The sequence below is a fragment of the Mytilus galloprovincialis genome, chromosome 8 (assembly GCF_965363235.1).
Source record: "Mytilus galloprovincialis chromosome 8, xbMytGall1.hap1.1, whole genome shotgun sequence".
Lineage (NCBI taxonomy): Eukaryota > Metazoa > Mollusca > Bivalvia > Mytilida > Mytilidae > Mytilus > Mytilus galloprovincialis.
The window spans coordinates 24,559,267-24,576,862 of NC_134845.1; the positions used below are offsets into that span (position 1 = coordinate 24,559,267).

At 32.3% G+C, this 17,596-nt stretch overlaps 1 protein-coding gene across 2 annotated transcripts in view; it reads left to right on the top strand.

The window, feature by feature from the left end:
- Positions 1–325: 325 nt before the first annotated feature.
- LOC143085381 (uncharacterized) overlaps positions 326–17,596 on the top strand; it is a 113,104-nt gene continuing 95,833 nt past the window's right edge. For both annotated transcript variants that reach the window (XM_076261676.1, XM_076261677.1), the window contains exon 1: positions 326–482. In XM_076261676.1, coding sequence (XP_076117791.1) covers positions 431–482 — 52 coding nt within the window. In that variant the 5' untranslated portion in view covers positions 326–430. The remainder of the gene's footprint in view (positions 483–17,596) is intronic.

The window sequence follows — 17,596 nt, forward strand, 5'->3', positions numbered from 1 at the left end:
GTAGTCATTATTTTTACTACCAGTGTACAAACTGAAAGGAGGAGATCATCGATTTCAATGTCAGATTTTGAATTTGGTTAATTACTTCTAATATAATAATCACACTCACTGCGTAATGACATTTTTTTTTTTTGCATTTGTTGCGAATTTCGACCGCGCGTATTATATGAGAGAGATTTAATAATATTATATAACCAAATGTGTACCCACCCCTTTCCAGTGTACCTCACAACCAAACAATTTATGTCGTTATCTTTTTTTTATCGAATTTTTTAATTTATGTTCGGCGACCTAGTTATACAAAATTCATAACGAAAAGAATGAGTACGTACTAGAGTTTTATCAGATCACAAGACTGAACGCTCGATGCGTTTAACTTTCATTTTGATGAAAAGGCATACACAAGAAAGAAAAATGCACATATTTTGACATGGAAGTAATACATTTTATCCATGGCTATTTAGTACTATTAGCTACTGACAGTAAGTATTTATTTTCATCCAGATAGCATTTAATATCGTATAAATTCCATAGAGTAGTTTCAAGAAATATCTGAATATGTGTTACTTCCTATCTTTTCAAATGTTGGTGTATTTCCTCATTCTCTTTAAAACTATACAAAAGTAAAAAAGTATGCCTCAGTATTATAAACATGCTCAATGGTTGATTGCACCTTTCCTAACACTAAGTATTGCTGACTTTTTTCAGCAATTTTCCCAATCTAGCTTCTGCAACGACAATTGCGACATTTTGTGTGTCTCATGCATGTCATGTTAAATTTCATTTTTAAAATAATGTTAGTTCATTCTATTATACTTTGTACAATTAATTACATCTTTTTCAACCTAAATAGCACCGTATACAAAAATTAATGTTAACACATTGCTGCAAAACATCACTATTGTAACATCGTTTTGGATCAACGGTTTATTTATTTTTTTACACTTTGAGAAAGCCCAAGATTTATTGTAATTGTAATCCTAATCGTAGGTGTATGCCAGTTTCCGCAAATGTCTAGATGAAACAGTTCATCTCATTGGAATTTATAATACATTACCATCCCTGAAGAATTAAGTTCTAGGTTCCAGTGGATTTTATCAACTTAAGTAGGTTATCAGAATTAGTAAAACTAAACGAAGAAATTTTTTTCAAAGAAAAACCGAAACATGTCGACTCGGTGAATAGAAACTTAACTTAGTCATAACAATTCTATGTGTGGAGTTCGAATTTAACCACTTCTTTTACTAGCTTCTTAGATATTTTGTTAAAAAATGATTAAATCAAAACAAAAGTTGAAAATTCTATACTGGTCATATACAATCGAGTAGCCATTTTGAATTATTCATTTGTGAGCACTTTATGAATGCTTATTATAGTGCCACCCAACCAGTCATATATATTCAGCATTTCGAATAGAGACCAAATTATGATAAACAATTTTTCATATTCATTTTGTTTACACTATGTTGCAATGCAAACCTGGCTATTGATTCACCTGACCTATAATTTCTTTTCAAGGCGTAGTAATTCTTGTGCGACTTTTTTTACAATAAAGTTAACAGTAGCAAATTTAAAATAAATATTACAGCTCTTCTATAAAAGCATACAAAGCAAACCTTTGATCAACTTGCTTGTTATGTTTGTTTGTAAACAACAGGTATATGGTCTGTTTCATGCTGTTTACTATATACTGAAATTTGATTGGGTAATACATATTTTTAATTTCATGACACATGTACATAAATCATGACCACTTTAACTTAATTTCACTTTTGCTCTTACTGATGTAGTTTTTGAAATATAAGCAAAATACTACTTTTGTCCCCTATGTTTTATTTTGAGCCATGGCTCTTATTTTTTGTTTATTCATGTTAAGCGCTTAGGGTAATTTTTCAAATTATATAATGCGCTATATAAATATTGTATAATAATAATTGTATAATAATGGCGACTATTTTTGTTGATGGATCAATACTTCGGATATAGTTGATAAACTATATACCCTAAGTATAAAATTATAACATTCAGTTCAGGTCGGAAGTATTTGACCCCGTAGTTTCAGAGATGAAGATAATAAAAGTTATAGATTTGCACTAAAATGTAAACAAAATTTGAAAGTTTCAAGGGCAATAACTCATTAAGGAATCAATAGACTATTTTCATCATTTGATTTATTGTTTAGATCCTACTTAGCTTAATATTTTTGCCTGTTACACCTTCTCTCAATCTTTTATATTATTTTTCGGTAATAACCAAAGCAGTAACAATTTCATAGAAATAAACGATTTCGGACCAGTTACCCTACAATGGGTGGTCAAATTAACTGTATTGGTCTTCAAATGTGATAACAGATAGATCTTGTTTTTTTCATCGTTTTAACATGATGTCACATTTGCCCTTTTATATGCTATAGTTGTTTTTAGATTATAGCCAAAAACTGCATTTGACCACTATTGTTAGCCCTTGTGGAGATGTTTGTTACTGAATCATTATAACTTCGGATACAATTTATTATAAGACGTGTCACGATACTTTTCTATCCCACATTCATGTATTTAGTTTTGATGTTATATTAAAATTTTGTTTTTCTCATCGGATTTTGTCTAATGCTTAGTTCGTTTCTGTGTGTGTTACATTTTAATGTTGTGTCGTCATTCTCCTCTTATATTTAATGCGTTTCCCTCGGTTTTAGTTTGTGACCCGGATTTGCTTTTTTTCTATCGATTTATGAGTTTTGAACATCGGTATACTACTGTTGTCTTTATAAAGCAGTTACTCTTATATTCAGTTAACGTTTTAGGCCCAGAAGTTTCATAGGTGTGTTTTTTTTAATATTAGGCAAACTTGATGAACAAATTGTGTGAAATTGTCTATAAAGGGCAATAACCTTTAAGGGGTCAATTGACAATTTTGGTGATATTAACTTTTTTGTAGATCTTACTTTGCTGAAAATGTTTGCTGTTTACAATTTATCCGTATTTTCAATAATTTTCAAATAATATCAAATTTGTAGTTTCATAGGAAAAGATTCTTGAAAAAGTTTACGACAACGAAAGACGACGGACAACGACAGAAGACGGACGAAGATGGACGCCAAGTGTTGGCATTAGCTCAGATGACCCTTTGAGCAAGGTGATATCAGCCATAAACTTCATTTGACCCCTGTGTTCTATTTTATCCATTGTGGCCATGTTTGTTGATGGATCAAAACGTTAGAAACACTTAATAAATAAGATACCCTAAGAAAAATTCAGTTATCGTTTGGATGTATTTGGCTATGTAGTTTCATAGGAAAAGATTCTTGAAAAAGTTTACGACAACGAAAGACGACGGACAACGACAGAAGACGGACGAAGATGGACGCCAAGTGTTGGCATTAGCTCAGATGACCCTTTGAGCAAGGTGAACTTAAAAGAATGTAACCTGTCAAATTGTCTACACATGCATCATCTATAGCCGTACCACATACAATATTGATACTGAGCTAAAAATATTCGACGGATTGACCTTTCTCACGGGTAGAACTCTTCTACGTCACATGTTGAACTCATACAAATTAAGGAAACTGAGCTGAGTTTCATTTGATCAAAAGGGTGCTACGGAATAAATCGTTCAAGTACATTCGGCATTTTGTTAACTATGATTTTGCAAAGTTTTAAGAATGTTAAACAAGATAAGAGAAATTTGCCAACAAAACAAAATTCAAATATTATTTAAATATGATTTTTGGTTTATATGCAGGTTAAATTTTCAAACCCAAAGAAAGCTGAAAACGGTGACGACGGTTAATTTTTGTTTAAAACAAAGCTTTTAAAAGTTAAATGAAACGTTAATGTCGGTGTGTCATTTTCATTTAATTGAAAAAAATATGCAAGTTGAAGACTCGCCAACTTTTTATAGGCAAGTTAATTTTTAATAACTTATTTTATGCAAACGACGAAAACCAAATACGAATCTGATCATGGGTCACATTATGTTACAGAGTATCTGAAAAATAAAAGTCATTCAATCACCAATATTATGGGCTATGTATTTAGCCCAATATCCAAAGTAATTGTTTCCAAAGTTATAGAGCTGTAGAAAATCTGTATCTTACTTTTATTTAATGTGAAAAATATTTTTTATGTTCATAACCAGTGTCCTTATTTGTTCAAAATACCGATACCAGGTCAACTTGAGTAGAATAATTGGTGTGTATACTGTTTACAAGAAGAACCTTAACACACTTTTATCCTCTTTGTATTTTTTTTGGCAAACAGTAATAAATAAAATACATAAAATGTTTGGACGCCGTTATGAACAGAAATATTGTTCTCAAATCTATCATTATGTTCCCTGTGTGAATAAACAAACATTTCAATCGCTTTATAGGTGAATTTATTGTATCAAACAATATCAAATTATAGCGTAAGGACTAAACAAAAAGTTACATTCTGTTAATAAAACCATGATTATAGACATTTTTAAAACGTTCATAACAATATTTCAAAACTGTGCTTCCGTCGTTATCATGGTTATGAACAAAAACATTTTCTCAAAATTCAAATGAAAAGTCGCAAATTGCTAGCAATTTCAACAACTCCTCTTTTAAAGACAAATTAAGATTTCTTGGAAATACAACTAACTTATCATTTATTACTCAAAATCATATAAAAATAATCAAATAATAATCGTTCATAACAACAGACACAAAAATAGTGTGTCTTCAAATTATTAACAATGCTGATATCGAAAATTTAATCTTCATGCCAAAAGTTATAAATGTGTGACGTGATAAAATAAAATCAGACATCAAATGTTTTCGAATATGTTTAAAAGAAACACCAGTAATCCATTTTATTTATTAAAAAACAGATTTATAACATTTGTTCATAACTCCAATACTGTAAGCTAGTGTTAGAGTTATGAACGGCATACGTATTTACTCTATTTAAAGTTTATTATACATCCTAGATTTACAATTTTGACATTAAATTATTATTTAGACTTAAAGAGGATGTTGTATTTTCGATTTCAATGTTGAACAAGTTTCATTTCAAGTTTAAATTTTAAAATATGTCTTGTTCAAAACTATGGAAACCATGACCCTTTCCGCCAAGTCGGTATAAAAAACTGAATTTTTGCAAACTGCAAAGACTATAACACTGATAATTACATTACTTTTATTTAATAGTTACTATACTTTTATAAAAAGTTCATTTGACACTGATACTGTTCACAAGAATCTTGAAAATTCATTAAAACTAGCTACTCTTTCTTTTTTTGCGTTCATAACTACGCATTCTATGGACGGACACCAACGTTGTGTAGGTGGTCACATCTCTGTGTGTAGTCACATCAATATGATAACTATGTCATTACCTTGTGTGTACTGGAATGTTCCATTCCATATTTTGGGGGAGCACATTGTATTGCTAACAACTGATTTATTACGTATTTTTATGTTCATAACAACTGGACACCTCGAAAACCTGATTGACAATTTGGTCAATGATAGTTGTTCTTTTAAGACTAGACTACGTACTTAATTCAACTGCTTGCTCGATAATATTCGATTAACAATGATTTTTTTTAGTTGTAGCTCTAATTAAGAATGTAAACATTAAGATAATTTTGACATTTTCTTTCAACGTTTTATTGGACACCGTTGTTATGAACATGATTAGTTTTTTTGACGATATATTCTGACTTAACTAAATGATAGAATATGACTGTAGTACAAGAAATGGCAATTCATGTGTCAGTTTTATTCATTTTTATAAAGCGCTGTTCATTACATGTATTCACAAACATATTTAATACAGAGCCTTCTAAAAATCTAAGGTGGTGGAATGTAACATTTCCGGTTCGAAATTTAGCCATTTTTTGGGAAAAAATGTTCAAATAAAAAAAACATGGAAGAATTATTTCTCCCATCTTTGGTATTATCAGATTCCTCGGTTTCTAATCTTTAGTGCCATATACAGTTATCCAGGTAACAACATATGGAACAAATAGAAATTGACAGATTTTTAGTCACATGTAGTGATGTACCCATGATCAGATTCGTGCAGTAATATAAATATTAAATATTAATATAATATACTAGTAAAGTTAATTCATTCTTTATGATTATTTTCATAATCCTTTGGGGAACCCCTGTATTACGCTCTTTTGACTGGATGCCCATTGGTTAGTTTCGTCACTTTGTATCTTATTACACTTTCTTTCTTATCTACAGATCGATAGTTTTGTAATCAAGATTTTTATTTTGGGATTTTATAAACTTTTATTTAGCTATTCGGTCTTTTATACCGATATAATGATTGAATATGTGTAAGAAAGGGACTAGGTAAATTTTATTTAAGCATTCGTTCGTGTATATTATTCCTTTTGAACCAGAGACATATACATGTCTCTGTTTTGAACTGATGAATGTATGAGGCGCCGTTTTACTATTTATTCCTCATTTTCTGATATCAAAAAATATTTCTTGATATCAAAAAATTAAATTCCTGATATCAAGAAATTGAATTTTTGATATCAGGAATTCAATTTTTTGATATCAAGAAATCCATTTTTTGATATCAGGAATTCGATTTCTTGATATCAGAAAATAATCTTTATTTCTTGATATCAATAATTCGATATCTTGATATCAGAAAATCATTTTTTGATATCAAGAAATCCATTTTCTGATATCAAAAAATTGATTTTCTTATATCAAATAATACTGACGATTATTTGATATCAAGAAATACATTTTCTGATATCAGAAAATTATTTTTTGATATCAAAAATTCGAATTCCTGATATCAAGAAATGATTTTTTGATATCAGAAAATAAGAAAAATATCAATGATTTCCCACTGTGTCTCAATAAAAGCTTCCGAACGCCTCCATGAGCCCTAACATTGTTTATAGTGTTTCGGTCTTGTTTATGGAATTAAAGAATATCACAGTGTGGCTTCATTAGTCATTAGAAGTTTTGTACGTTTGTGTATAAGGTTTATAGTCAACAATTGAATTTCTTCATTGAAAAGCAATTATACGTTCCAGTTATTTTTGTACGCAATTATTTAGATGCAACGTCAGATATTGCTACCATTTATTGTAACAGAAAAATGACGGTAAATTGGAAACTCGCACAATTTATTGTTTCCTTTTTTCCTTTTTGGGTAAATGCATAAGTTTATACACAAGTATAAATGCCGCCGAGATTCCAATTCAATATGATTCTACAATTTATATAGGAAATTAGATTTTACTATCATTAAATTTGTGTTTTTGTGGAATATTTCTGCATCATTTAATTCAAGCGGTGGTACAAGAGATAATGCAATGGCTTAAAATTATGATACTGAAGATTGTCTTTCTTTTTGTTGGTCTTATAGATTTAGATTCTTTGTGTGTAATATGTGCACCATGTCGTTGGGTAGAAAGCAGGACATTTATAGTAAGCGGAAGAAGGAACCCGCGAATGCAGTTCGTGTCATCTCTGGCATATTACGCTTGTTGTGCAACGTCAAATAATGTTATCGGACAACCTAGCAAGACATTTTCATGAAATCGTATTTCTGTATAGATAACCTGTAATCCTTATACAATATGGTGTACCAAATACAGTTTTTAAAGTACTTTTCATTGGTATAGTTTTCAGAACCAAAAAATAGTCTTCACGAAATTAATTCTCTGTTTTTTGGCCGTAAAAGTTTTGTGAAGGCATGAAAGTTTAACTCGGACATTTCCACAAGACATTGCAACCCTATTGTTTTTAATTGAATATGTAGCTCAATTTATTTGATAATTTGAGGTTTTGGAGCTTACACTTAGGGAACATATATTTATTCTAGTGAGCTTCCTCCAGGCATGCTTGGAGGATGCTCCGAGCATTTTAGAGAAGCTAATATCGTTAATAAACCATTACACTCCCATTAATGTCAATCAAATAGAAGAGTTTATAGTTAAGAGCTTGTATGAGCTTTTTGTGAGCCTTTTGTTCGCCTGTAATAATAAAGTTTTACTATGTTGCCCTAGAAAATTAGTTAATTGACACAAAAATATATACATTAAAACTTGAGGTTAAACAGTTTAGGGACATTTCATCAACATGAGATGAAAAAGCTCTAATTCAACTAAAACATATTTATATAAAGTCGATAAAAATTACACAACAGTGGTTTCAAATAAATTCGATTACATCCAAACAGTAACAAGTCACCTTAACAGTTATAATTACATGAAAATAAATGTTAACGTTGTTGTCAAATCTATAAAAGATATTGTTGAAAACTATACAGGAAAAAAGAAGTAGATTCATAAACTTATACTTTTTTTAAGAATGATTAATGAGGTATTTCGAACTGGTCAAATAGGTAGCAACATAAACATTTCTTACTGATCAATCATCCATAAGTGTAACTCTACCACGAGACGTATTGAAAGATTACTGGATCTAATTCTAAAACCATTATTGAAGAGTCATCACTTTTACAATCAAGATACGAAAGACTTCATTTATAAAATAGAGTCACACAAGGTCAAGAAAGAATGCATTTTTTGCCTATGATGTAATGCCAATGTACACAAATATGAAGATTGATAACTAAGAAAAAAACAGTTATCAATGCATTTTCATCAGTTGACAAACAAGAATATGCTTTAAAAATTTCAAACAAACAGAATAAACAGCATTTGTAAAGTTAAGTAACAATGAACTCGAATTAAACTGACAGTTATACAAACAAATTATTGGAGCACCTTTTGGTGGTATATTTTCTTCGACATGCAGATTTACATCTGTCTGTCCTATCAAAAATATCTTAGATAAGTTCCAATGGATAGAAAACATCAAATTGTACTGTCAATACCAAGACGACAATTTTATGTTCTTCACAGGCACATTAAAACAGATTGAAGATTTCTTTAACACAGCGAACAACATTGACCCTCTGCTTAAAATCACATTTGAGGTGTCTAGATTTAGTATGACCTATTTAGAATTTACCGAAGTGTACAAAGGTGAAAGATTCCATAATAATAACTTTCTTTTTGTTAAATCAAATATACAAAAACACGAAACGTATCAATATTTACCAATCACTAGTGCCCATCCTAAACGCACATTAAAAAGTATTACAGTGTGTTAATATATATGTCATATTAGAAATAATAGTCACATCGCTGAATTAGATAAACATTTAACATTCAAATATTGATACGTTTCGTGTTTTATTTTTATATTTGATTGAACATCAAGTATGTTATTATTATTGAATCTTTCACCTTTGTACACTTCGGTAAATAAATAGGTCATACTAAATGTAGACACCTCAAATGTGATTTTAAGCAGAGGGTCAATGTTGTTCGCTGTTGTCACATACCGTAATATTGACATATCTTAACCGGATACGATTCGGACATTATTGTTATGTATTATGATACTCTCCTGTATAGAAGGTTAATAAATATCTGGTTATTGTCAATGTCCTCCTACTTATTTAACATGGTGTCAGACTGAACCATCGCCCATCATAATGAAAATAAGCCATCCGTAGATGGAAGCAATCTTAAAAGTTGCATGAACAATCCAGCTACCTGAATTATCATAATCATGGATGCACTATCAGGATCTCACCCCAAAGTGGACAGGGAAGCGACAGACCTAGTGACCGCTTGGAAATCTTTCCAACAACATACAGAATTCTGGTTCGCGGGACCTCTAGCCATAACTGCTAAAGCACAAAAATGTAACTATCTAATGATATGGATCGGCAACAAAGGCAGAGACATATATTCAACCTGGGATCTTTCGGAGGATGATAAAAAGAAACTTGATGTGCACTATCAGAACTTTGAAAAACACGTACGCCCTAAATCGAACAAGATTTATTCACGATACAAATTTTTAAGCCGTGTACAAAAAGAAATTGACACTTTCGAAGAATATCTCACAGACCTCAAAATATTGGTAAAAGATTGTAAATATGCGACGCCGGAAGAGATGGTACGTGATGCCATTGTTTTTGGAACTAAAGACCACAAAGTTCGGGAGAAATGTATTAATGAAGGGTCCGAACTCTCGTTAGAAAAGGCTATAAATTTCGCTAGAACTTATGAACTTTCAAAGGCTCAACTTAAAACTATGGAAAGCGAAGATAAAACAATTAACATGTTAAACAAACAAGGATCACGATCATCAGGTAAAAGGTATGGCAAGCAATACACACCACAAAGGGGACCACCTCAAAATAACAAGGGGCAATCACTCAATTTCACAAACAAATGTAAAAACTGTGGAGGTAAACACGAGCGTAGAAAATGTCCTGCATTCTGGAAACAGTGCAACAAATGCCATAAATACAGCCACTTTGCGTCCGTCTGTCAGTCATCAAACAAATCATCAAAGAAAATGCACACTTTAGACATAATCATATGCAGTGAATCTGATGACGATGAATTTTTTGTAGCAACAATTAATAATCAAGAATTAAATACCGACAAATGGACCGAAACAATCAACGTCAACGACGTACCAGTTAACTTTCAGCTACACACAGGTGCAAAGTGCAACGTACTTTCCCTAAACAAACTGAAAACCATTTGTTCGCATCCTATCATCACTAAACAAGTATCACCACTCCGTTCATACTCAGGACACATCATTGACACTGTTGGAGTAATTAATCTTAGGTGTAGCAATAAATGCCGAGATCACGCCGTGAAATTTCACATTGTATACCGTAATGTACAATCTGTAATAGGTGCAAAAACATGCGAAGCGATGAAACTCCTAAAGCGCATACATTCAATCACTCGTACAAACAATCCGCAAGAAGCGACAAAACAATTTTTACCAGAAAATATGGAACACCAATATGGAGATATATTAGGCCTAGGATGTCTACCAGGAACACATACGATACGTATCAACAAAACTATAGCACCAGTTGTACACGCACCCATAGCTATCAAAGACAAAGTCAAAGTTGAACTTGATTGTATGGAGGACATTGGTGTAATCTTCAAACAGCAAGAACCTACACAATGGGTCAACTCAATGGTTACTGTCATTAAACCAAACGGCAAAATTCGAATATGCATTGATCCACGTGATCTGAACAAGGCAATTTTGCGTGAACATTATCCGTTAAAAAACGTAGAAGTTATCTCGCAAATGCCGAACGCTAAAATCTTTAGTAAACTGGATGCCACCAGTGGATTTTAGCATATTCAACTAGACGAACCTAGCTCAAAGCTATGCACATTAAATACACCATTTGGACGTTATAGATTTGCTCGTTTACCTTTTGGGATAAATTCAGCATCGGAAGTATCCAGAAAATTATGTCTGAAATGGTATCTGACATAGAAGGAGCAGTAGTAATTATCGACGACATTCTTATTTGGGGATCAGACCAAAAAGAACATGATATGCGTCTTAAACAGGTTCTAGACAGAGCGCGAGAATACAACTTGAAACTCAGTGCCGGAAAATGCAAAATCAGCAAACCGGAAGTAACATACGTTGGACACCGTCTAACAAGTGAAGGCGTGAAACCAGACCCAGAAAAAATCCGTGCAGTCAATAAAATGTCAAAACCGGAGTGCGTCAAGGATCTACAAACCTTCATGGGTTTTATTCAGTATCTTGGCAAGTTTATGCCAAACATGTCATCAGTCAGTGCACCGTTAAGAACACTCTTAGAGAAAAACACAGCATGGCACTGGGATGAAAAACAAGAAACTAGCTTTCAGAAGTTGAAAGAAATGGCAACAAATGCACCACTGCTGCAATACTACAATCCAAATAAACCGCTTACACTCAGTGTTGATGCTAGTTCAAAAGGACTTGGAGCTGTACTGATACAAAATCAGAAACCAGTTGCGTATGCCTCACGTGCTCTTACTCAAACACAACAATGATATCCGCAGATCGAGAAAGAAACTCTTGCAATTGTTTATGGATGTAATAAATTCCATGAGTACGTATATGGTCGCCGAGTTCAAATAGAGACAGACCATAAAACGCTACAATCAATCTTCCTGAAACCGCTTCACCAAACACCGCCTAGATTACAGAGACTTTTAATAGCATTAGAAAAGTATGATCTTAAAGTTGACTATAAACCAGGCAAAGAGATGTATCCAGCAGATCACCTCAGTAGATCGTTCCTAAAAGAAACAAAGGAAGTATTAGTACCTGACTTACACGTGAATGACATTCATTTGATATCATACTTGCCAATTGCTCCAGAAATGTATGCTAAATTTCAGAGGGAAACTGCAAATGATGAACACCTTCAGAAATTACAAGATGTCATATTTAATGAATGGCCAAATGAAAAATCTGAACTTATACACTCTTTGAGGCCATATTGGACTTACCGTGATGAACTTTCAGTCATCGATGGACTATTGTACAAAGCTATTGTACCAAAAGCGCTACAAAATGAAATGTTGGACAAAATACACGAATCACATCTTGGAATCGTAAAGTGCAAAAGCCGTGTACGCGATGTTCTATTCTGGATCGACATGGGACAAGACATCGAGGACAAAGTTAAAGCAAGTGGACTTTGCGCTCAACATCAGTCTCTAAACGCAAAGGAACCGATGTTAATGCCAGAAATACCTGAAAGACCCTGGTCAAAAGTTGCTACCGACTTATTTGAATACCAAAAACAACGTTATCTTCTAGTAGTAGACTACTACTCAAAGTGGCCAGAAGTTATGAAACTAGACAATGAAACTAGCAAAAACACCATTGATTACTTAAAAGGACTAATGTCAAGATTTGGATATATTGACGAATTAGTGTCTAACAATGGTCCTCAGTTTTCTTCATTAGAATATAAAAGATTTGCTACAGAATATGGATTTAAACATACCACGAGCAGCCCACACTATGCTCAGTCGAATGGACAAGCAGAGAGAAGTGTTCAAACCATCAAGAAGCTAATTATGAAATCGAAGGATCCACACAAAGCTCTATTAGACTATCGAAACACACCTTTGGACATTGATCTTTCGCCAGCACAATTGTTCCTAAATAGGAGATTAAAAACATCACTACCTACTTCATCACCGCTATTGATGCCACAAAACGTCAACAACAGCGAAATTATCAAAAAACTCGAAATTCGCCAAAGGAAAGCTAAAACCAACTATGATAATTATTGTGGACCTGAATTGAAACAGCTAAAACAAGGAGACTCTATTGTAATGTACACAGATGGTAAATGGAAAACAGGGGAAATAATTCAAAAACACCACACTCCTCGCTCCTATGTAGTACAAACATCAGATGGCAGGCGGTACATAAGAAACCGTAGGCATATAAGACCAACAGCTTACAATGGAAACACAGTTGATAATGAACATTTCAAGAACAATCACAATTCAACCGTCCGTAAAACGTCAACTGTCTGTAACACGTCACAAACATTAGACCGCAGTGAAACCGTTGCGTCCGAGGAAAATGAAAGTATTGAACCATATAAGTCACCCGTGACAAGATCTGGAAGAACAGTCAAAGTGCCAACCAAATTAAATGACTATGTAAAATAATTTGTTGAACTGTCAAGTAGATTTTAGAAAGCATTTAGCTAATTTTAGTTAGTTATCAGAAAAGACAATATATAGACTTTAAAGTTAAATTGGAAAAGAGACATTAATCTAGTCAGTATTAATTTCTAGTCAAAATCATTCAGTATTAATTTTAACTGGGTAGTACTCAAATTCATTTATTCATTTAATCATTTATTTTTATTTCATCTTTTAGAAAAAGGGGGATGTCACATACCGTAATATTGACATATCTTAACTGGATACAATCCAGACATTATTGTTATGTATTATGATACTCTCCTGTATAGGGAAAACGGTATTATTTATTCTGCCATAGGCGACAATGTTAACATTTTCTAAATTTACCACTTTTTAAGATAAAAACCTGGATAAAACAGTTATATGTTGTGTTAGTACTTTATTACTCTGTTTTAAAAATTAAAGCTAAATAGTATCATGACCAACTTCCGACGGAGCTTGTTTATGTTATCCATGCCCACCGTCATTTTGCACCAAATTTATGAAATTTTGCAAGTCTTTTCGAATAATTCTCTAGAAAATATTTCAATAGGTTTTAAAATTTATATTGTAAATATACACACTGCAGTTATTCATAGATAAATAAAAAATATATTGTACCCTTACATCCAATCACAGCGCTCCTAATTTGACTTCCTTCACCTGCCTTGGGTATACACAAAAGGCCAACTTAATGCTGGGAAAATTAAATACTACCGTTTTCCCTATAGAAGGTTAATAAATATCTGGTTATTGTCAACATGTCCTCCTACTTATTTAACAGCTGTGTTAAAATAATTTTCAGCCTGTTTTAATGTGCCTGTGAAGAACATAAAACTGTCGTCTTTGTATTGGCAGTGCAATTTGATGTTTTCTATCAATTGGAACTTAATATCTAAGATATTTTTAATAGACCAGACAGATGTAAATCATATACCACCAATAGGCGCTCGTATTATTTGTTTGTATAAATAAAATTGAGAAAGGAAATGGGGAATGTGTCAAAGCGACAACAACCCGACTATAGAGCAGACAACAGCCATGTCCATTTAATTCAAGTTCAATGTTTCTTAACTTAACAAATGCCGTTTATTCTGTTTGTTTGAAATTTTTAAAATATATTCTTGTTTGTCAAATGATGAAAATGCATTGATAACTGTTGCATAATAGATAATGAGAATGCATTCTTAATGTACCTTCTGCGACTCTATTTTATAAATGAAGTCTTTGGTATCTTGAATGTAAACGTGATTACTCTTCAATAATGGTTGTAGAATTAGATCCAATAATCTTTCAATGCATCTCGTGGTAGAGTTACACTTATGGATGATTGGTCGGTAAGAAATGTTTATATGTTGCTATCTATTTGACCAGGTCAAAATGCCTCATTAATTATTTCTGAATTGATTTTTATGAATTTTCGGAAGAAGGTACATGTGTCTATGTTTTGATTCGTTATCATTCTTCAAAAAATTATAAGTTTGTGAATCTATTTCTTTTTTCCTATATAGTTTTTCAGCAATATCTTTTATAGATTTGACAACAACGTTAATATTTATTTTCAAGTAATGATAACTGTTAAGGTGACTTGTTTCTGGTTTGATTTAATCCTTTTTTTACAACCACTGTTGTGTTATTTTGATCGGCTTTATATAAATATGCTTTAGTCATATTAGAACTTTTCGTTCTCATGTTGATGAAATGTCCCTAAACTGTTTAACCTCAAGTTTTGATTTATCTATTTTTGTGTCAATTAACTAATTTTCGAGGGCAACATAGTAAAACTTTATTAATACAGGCGAACAAAAGGCTCATACAAGCTCTTAACTATTACTTTTATATTTGATTGACATTAATGTGAATGTAATGGTGTATTAACGATATTAGCTTCTCTAAAATGCTCGGAGCATCCTCCAAACATGCCTGGATGAAGCTCACGAGAATAAATATATGTTCCCTTAGTACAAAACCATCGTGCTTACAATTTAATAAATTATCATTCAAAATTTTTTAACTGAAATATTTCAAGTTTCCAAAATAAATTTATCCTGGGACATTTCATTTCATCATATTCTTTTCAAAATATCTATGTAAATTCTAAATGGAGACAGCCATGTAAACCATAACTGAAATATGTCACGTTATAGAACGTTCATGCAAAATTTCAAAGAGTTGCGTGAACATTTGACGATTTTTTCGAGTTATATGTTTTAAGTTTGTTACATGGGACAACGCTAAGCAAACCCTTTTCTCTGATAATCTAGCTGTGTCTTCCAGTGCCAATGAATATTACATTTTTATTCTCTCTCTATCATAATGTGAAAATTTAAGAACCAATCTTTATTTTCATATATTATTTGACATATCTATTTCGGCATTTCTAAGAATTTTTTCCTGTCAATTATTTACAAAGCGCTATTTTTCATGGTAGTAGCAATATCTAACGTTGTGTCTTAGTTTCCTCTGCCACAGTGAAAAACCGGAAGGCTGACGAGAAGACAAAAAGCAGTCTACATAACACAATATAGAAAACTAAAAACTTAGCAACACGAAACCAAATAAAACCTTGGGTGATCCTTGGTGTTACAATTTGTCCCCAGAGTATTTTTGAAATATGAAAGTAATTGTGCATTAAAATTCATTCTTAGACAGCTGTTGACTAACTTAGCCTTCAAAGTCAGTTTTTTAGAACATCAATATTATAGTTTACCTGTTTAATAAGCTATTTTTGTTTGACTGTTCGCATTTTCTGTAAGTCCAGAAATTTTTGTAGTATAAAAATAAAAAAAAAATTTATGGTATAATTGCCAACGAGACAACTCTCCACATGACACCAAATGACACAGAAATTAACAACTGCTAGTACATGTCACCGTACGGTCGAATGTTTACAAACACTTTTTGTACGTTTTTTAACGCAATTCTATGTATATAAAAAAATGAGACAAAAGACAAATGATTTTTATTTGAATTCGTGATAGATATATGTAAACAGTTTCAGAAAAGGCATGATCCAGGGGATTGAAATTCTATTTTTGGTCATATTTTGGGAAAATGTGACATCTTAACCCACTTTTTGCAATATTATTAGGAAAAACAAGCAGGTTGTTGCCATGGATACACCAAAAAGAAATATCTTGAACCATTCAACTACTGGGTATCAGATCTATGGAAAATACTGATTACGTACATATGAACATATATGACACAAACAGTAGACTTAACTTGTAAAAAAACAAGGAAAAGGGAATCGTAACATTTATGTATATTGCTATCAAACATCAGTACTAATCCAGTGACATATCTCATTTTGTGGTGTTTTTTTCAAGAAAAGAGCAGTAAAAATCCCACAACAAATCAGCATCCTACTTTACTTACAGGAAGACCCCTTTGTTGAGCTCCTACAAGTCTCTCACACTTTTGATTTTGCCATTTGATTAGGGTCTTTCCGTATTTAATTTTCCTAGGAGTTAAAGTATTTTTGTGATTACAATTTATACTGCCGACACAGTGGTCGCCGTGTCAGCCACTGCATTACCTAAATTTCTCGGTTCCCTTTGCCGTCTACCCCTTTTTGTTCAACTTTTACGCTCTCTTCAAGCTCCGTCACAACTATTAACCGGTCTATCTGAGCTCTAACCACCTTGCCAAAATATCCAACTGCTTTATTTCCATGTAGATATTTTAAATGTTTAATTTTACTCTAACCAAAAAAAGGGAGAATGTGTCCATGGGACACAGATAATGCCCCAGCTTGCATATAACGTTATAAAGAGACACCACCCAAAGTCGCACTTGATCTGTGTTTTATGGTATTGAGCATTGTGTATACGTTTCATAAAATTTGGTTGAGGCAAAATAAAATTAGAGAACAGACACTAACTGTTGGGATGTACGTATACGTACTTATGGACGTACAAGGGTAACATCGAGGGCCTCAATAAAAATTAGACTAGTTCTATTTGAGTAAACCGGCCCTCTTTAAATAAAGAATTTATTATTGTTATTTTTATTATCATTTTACTAAAAA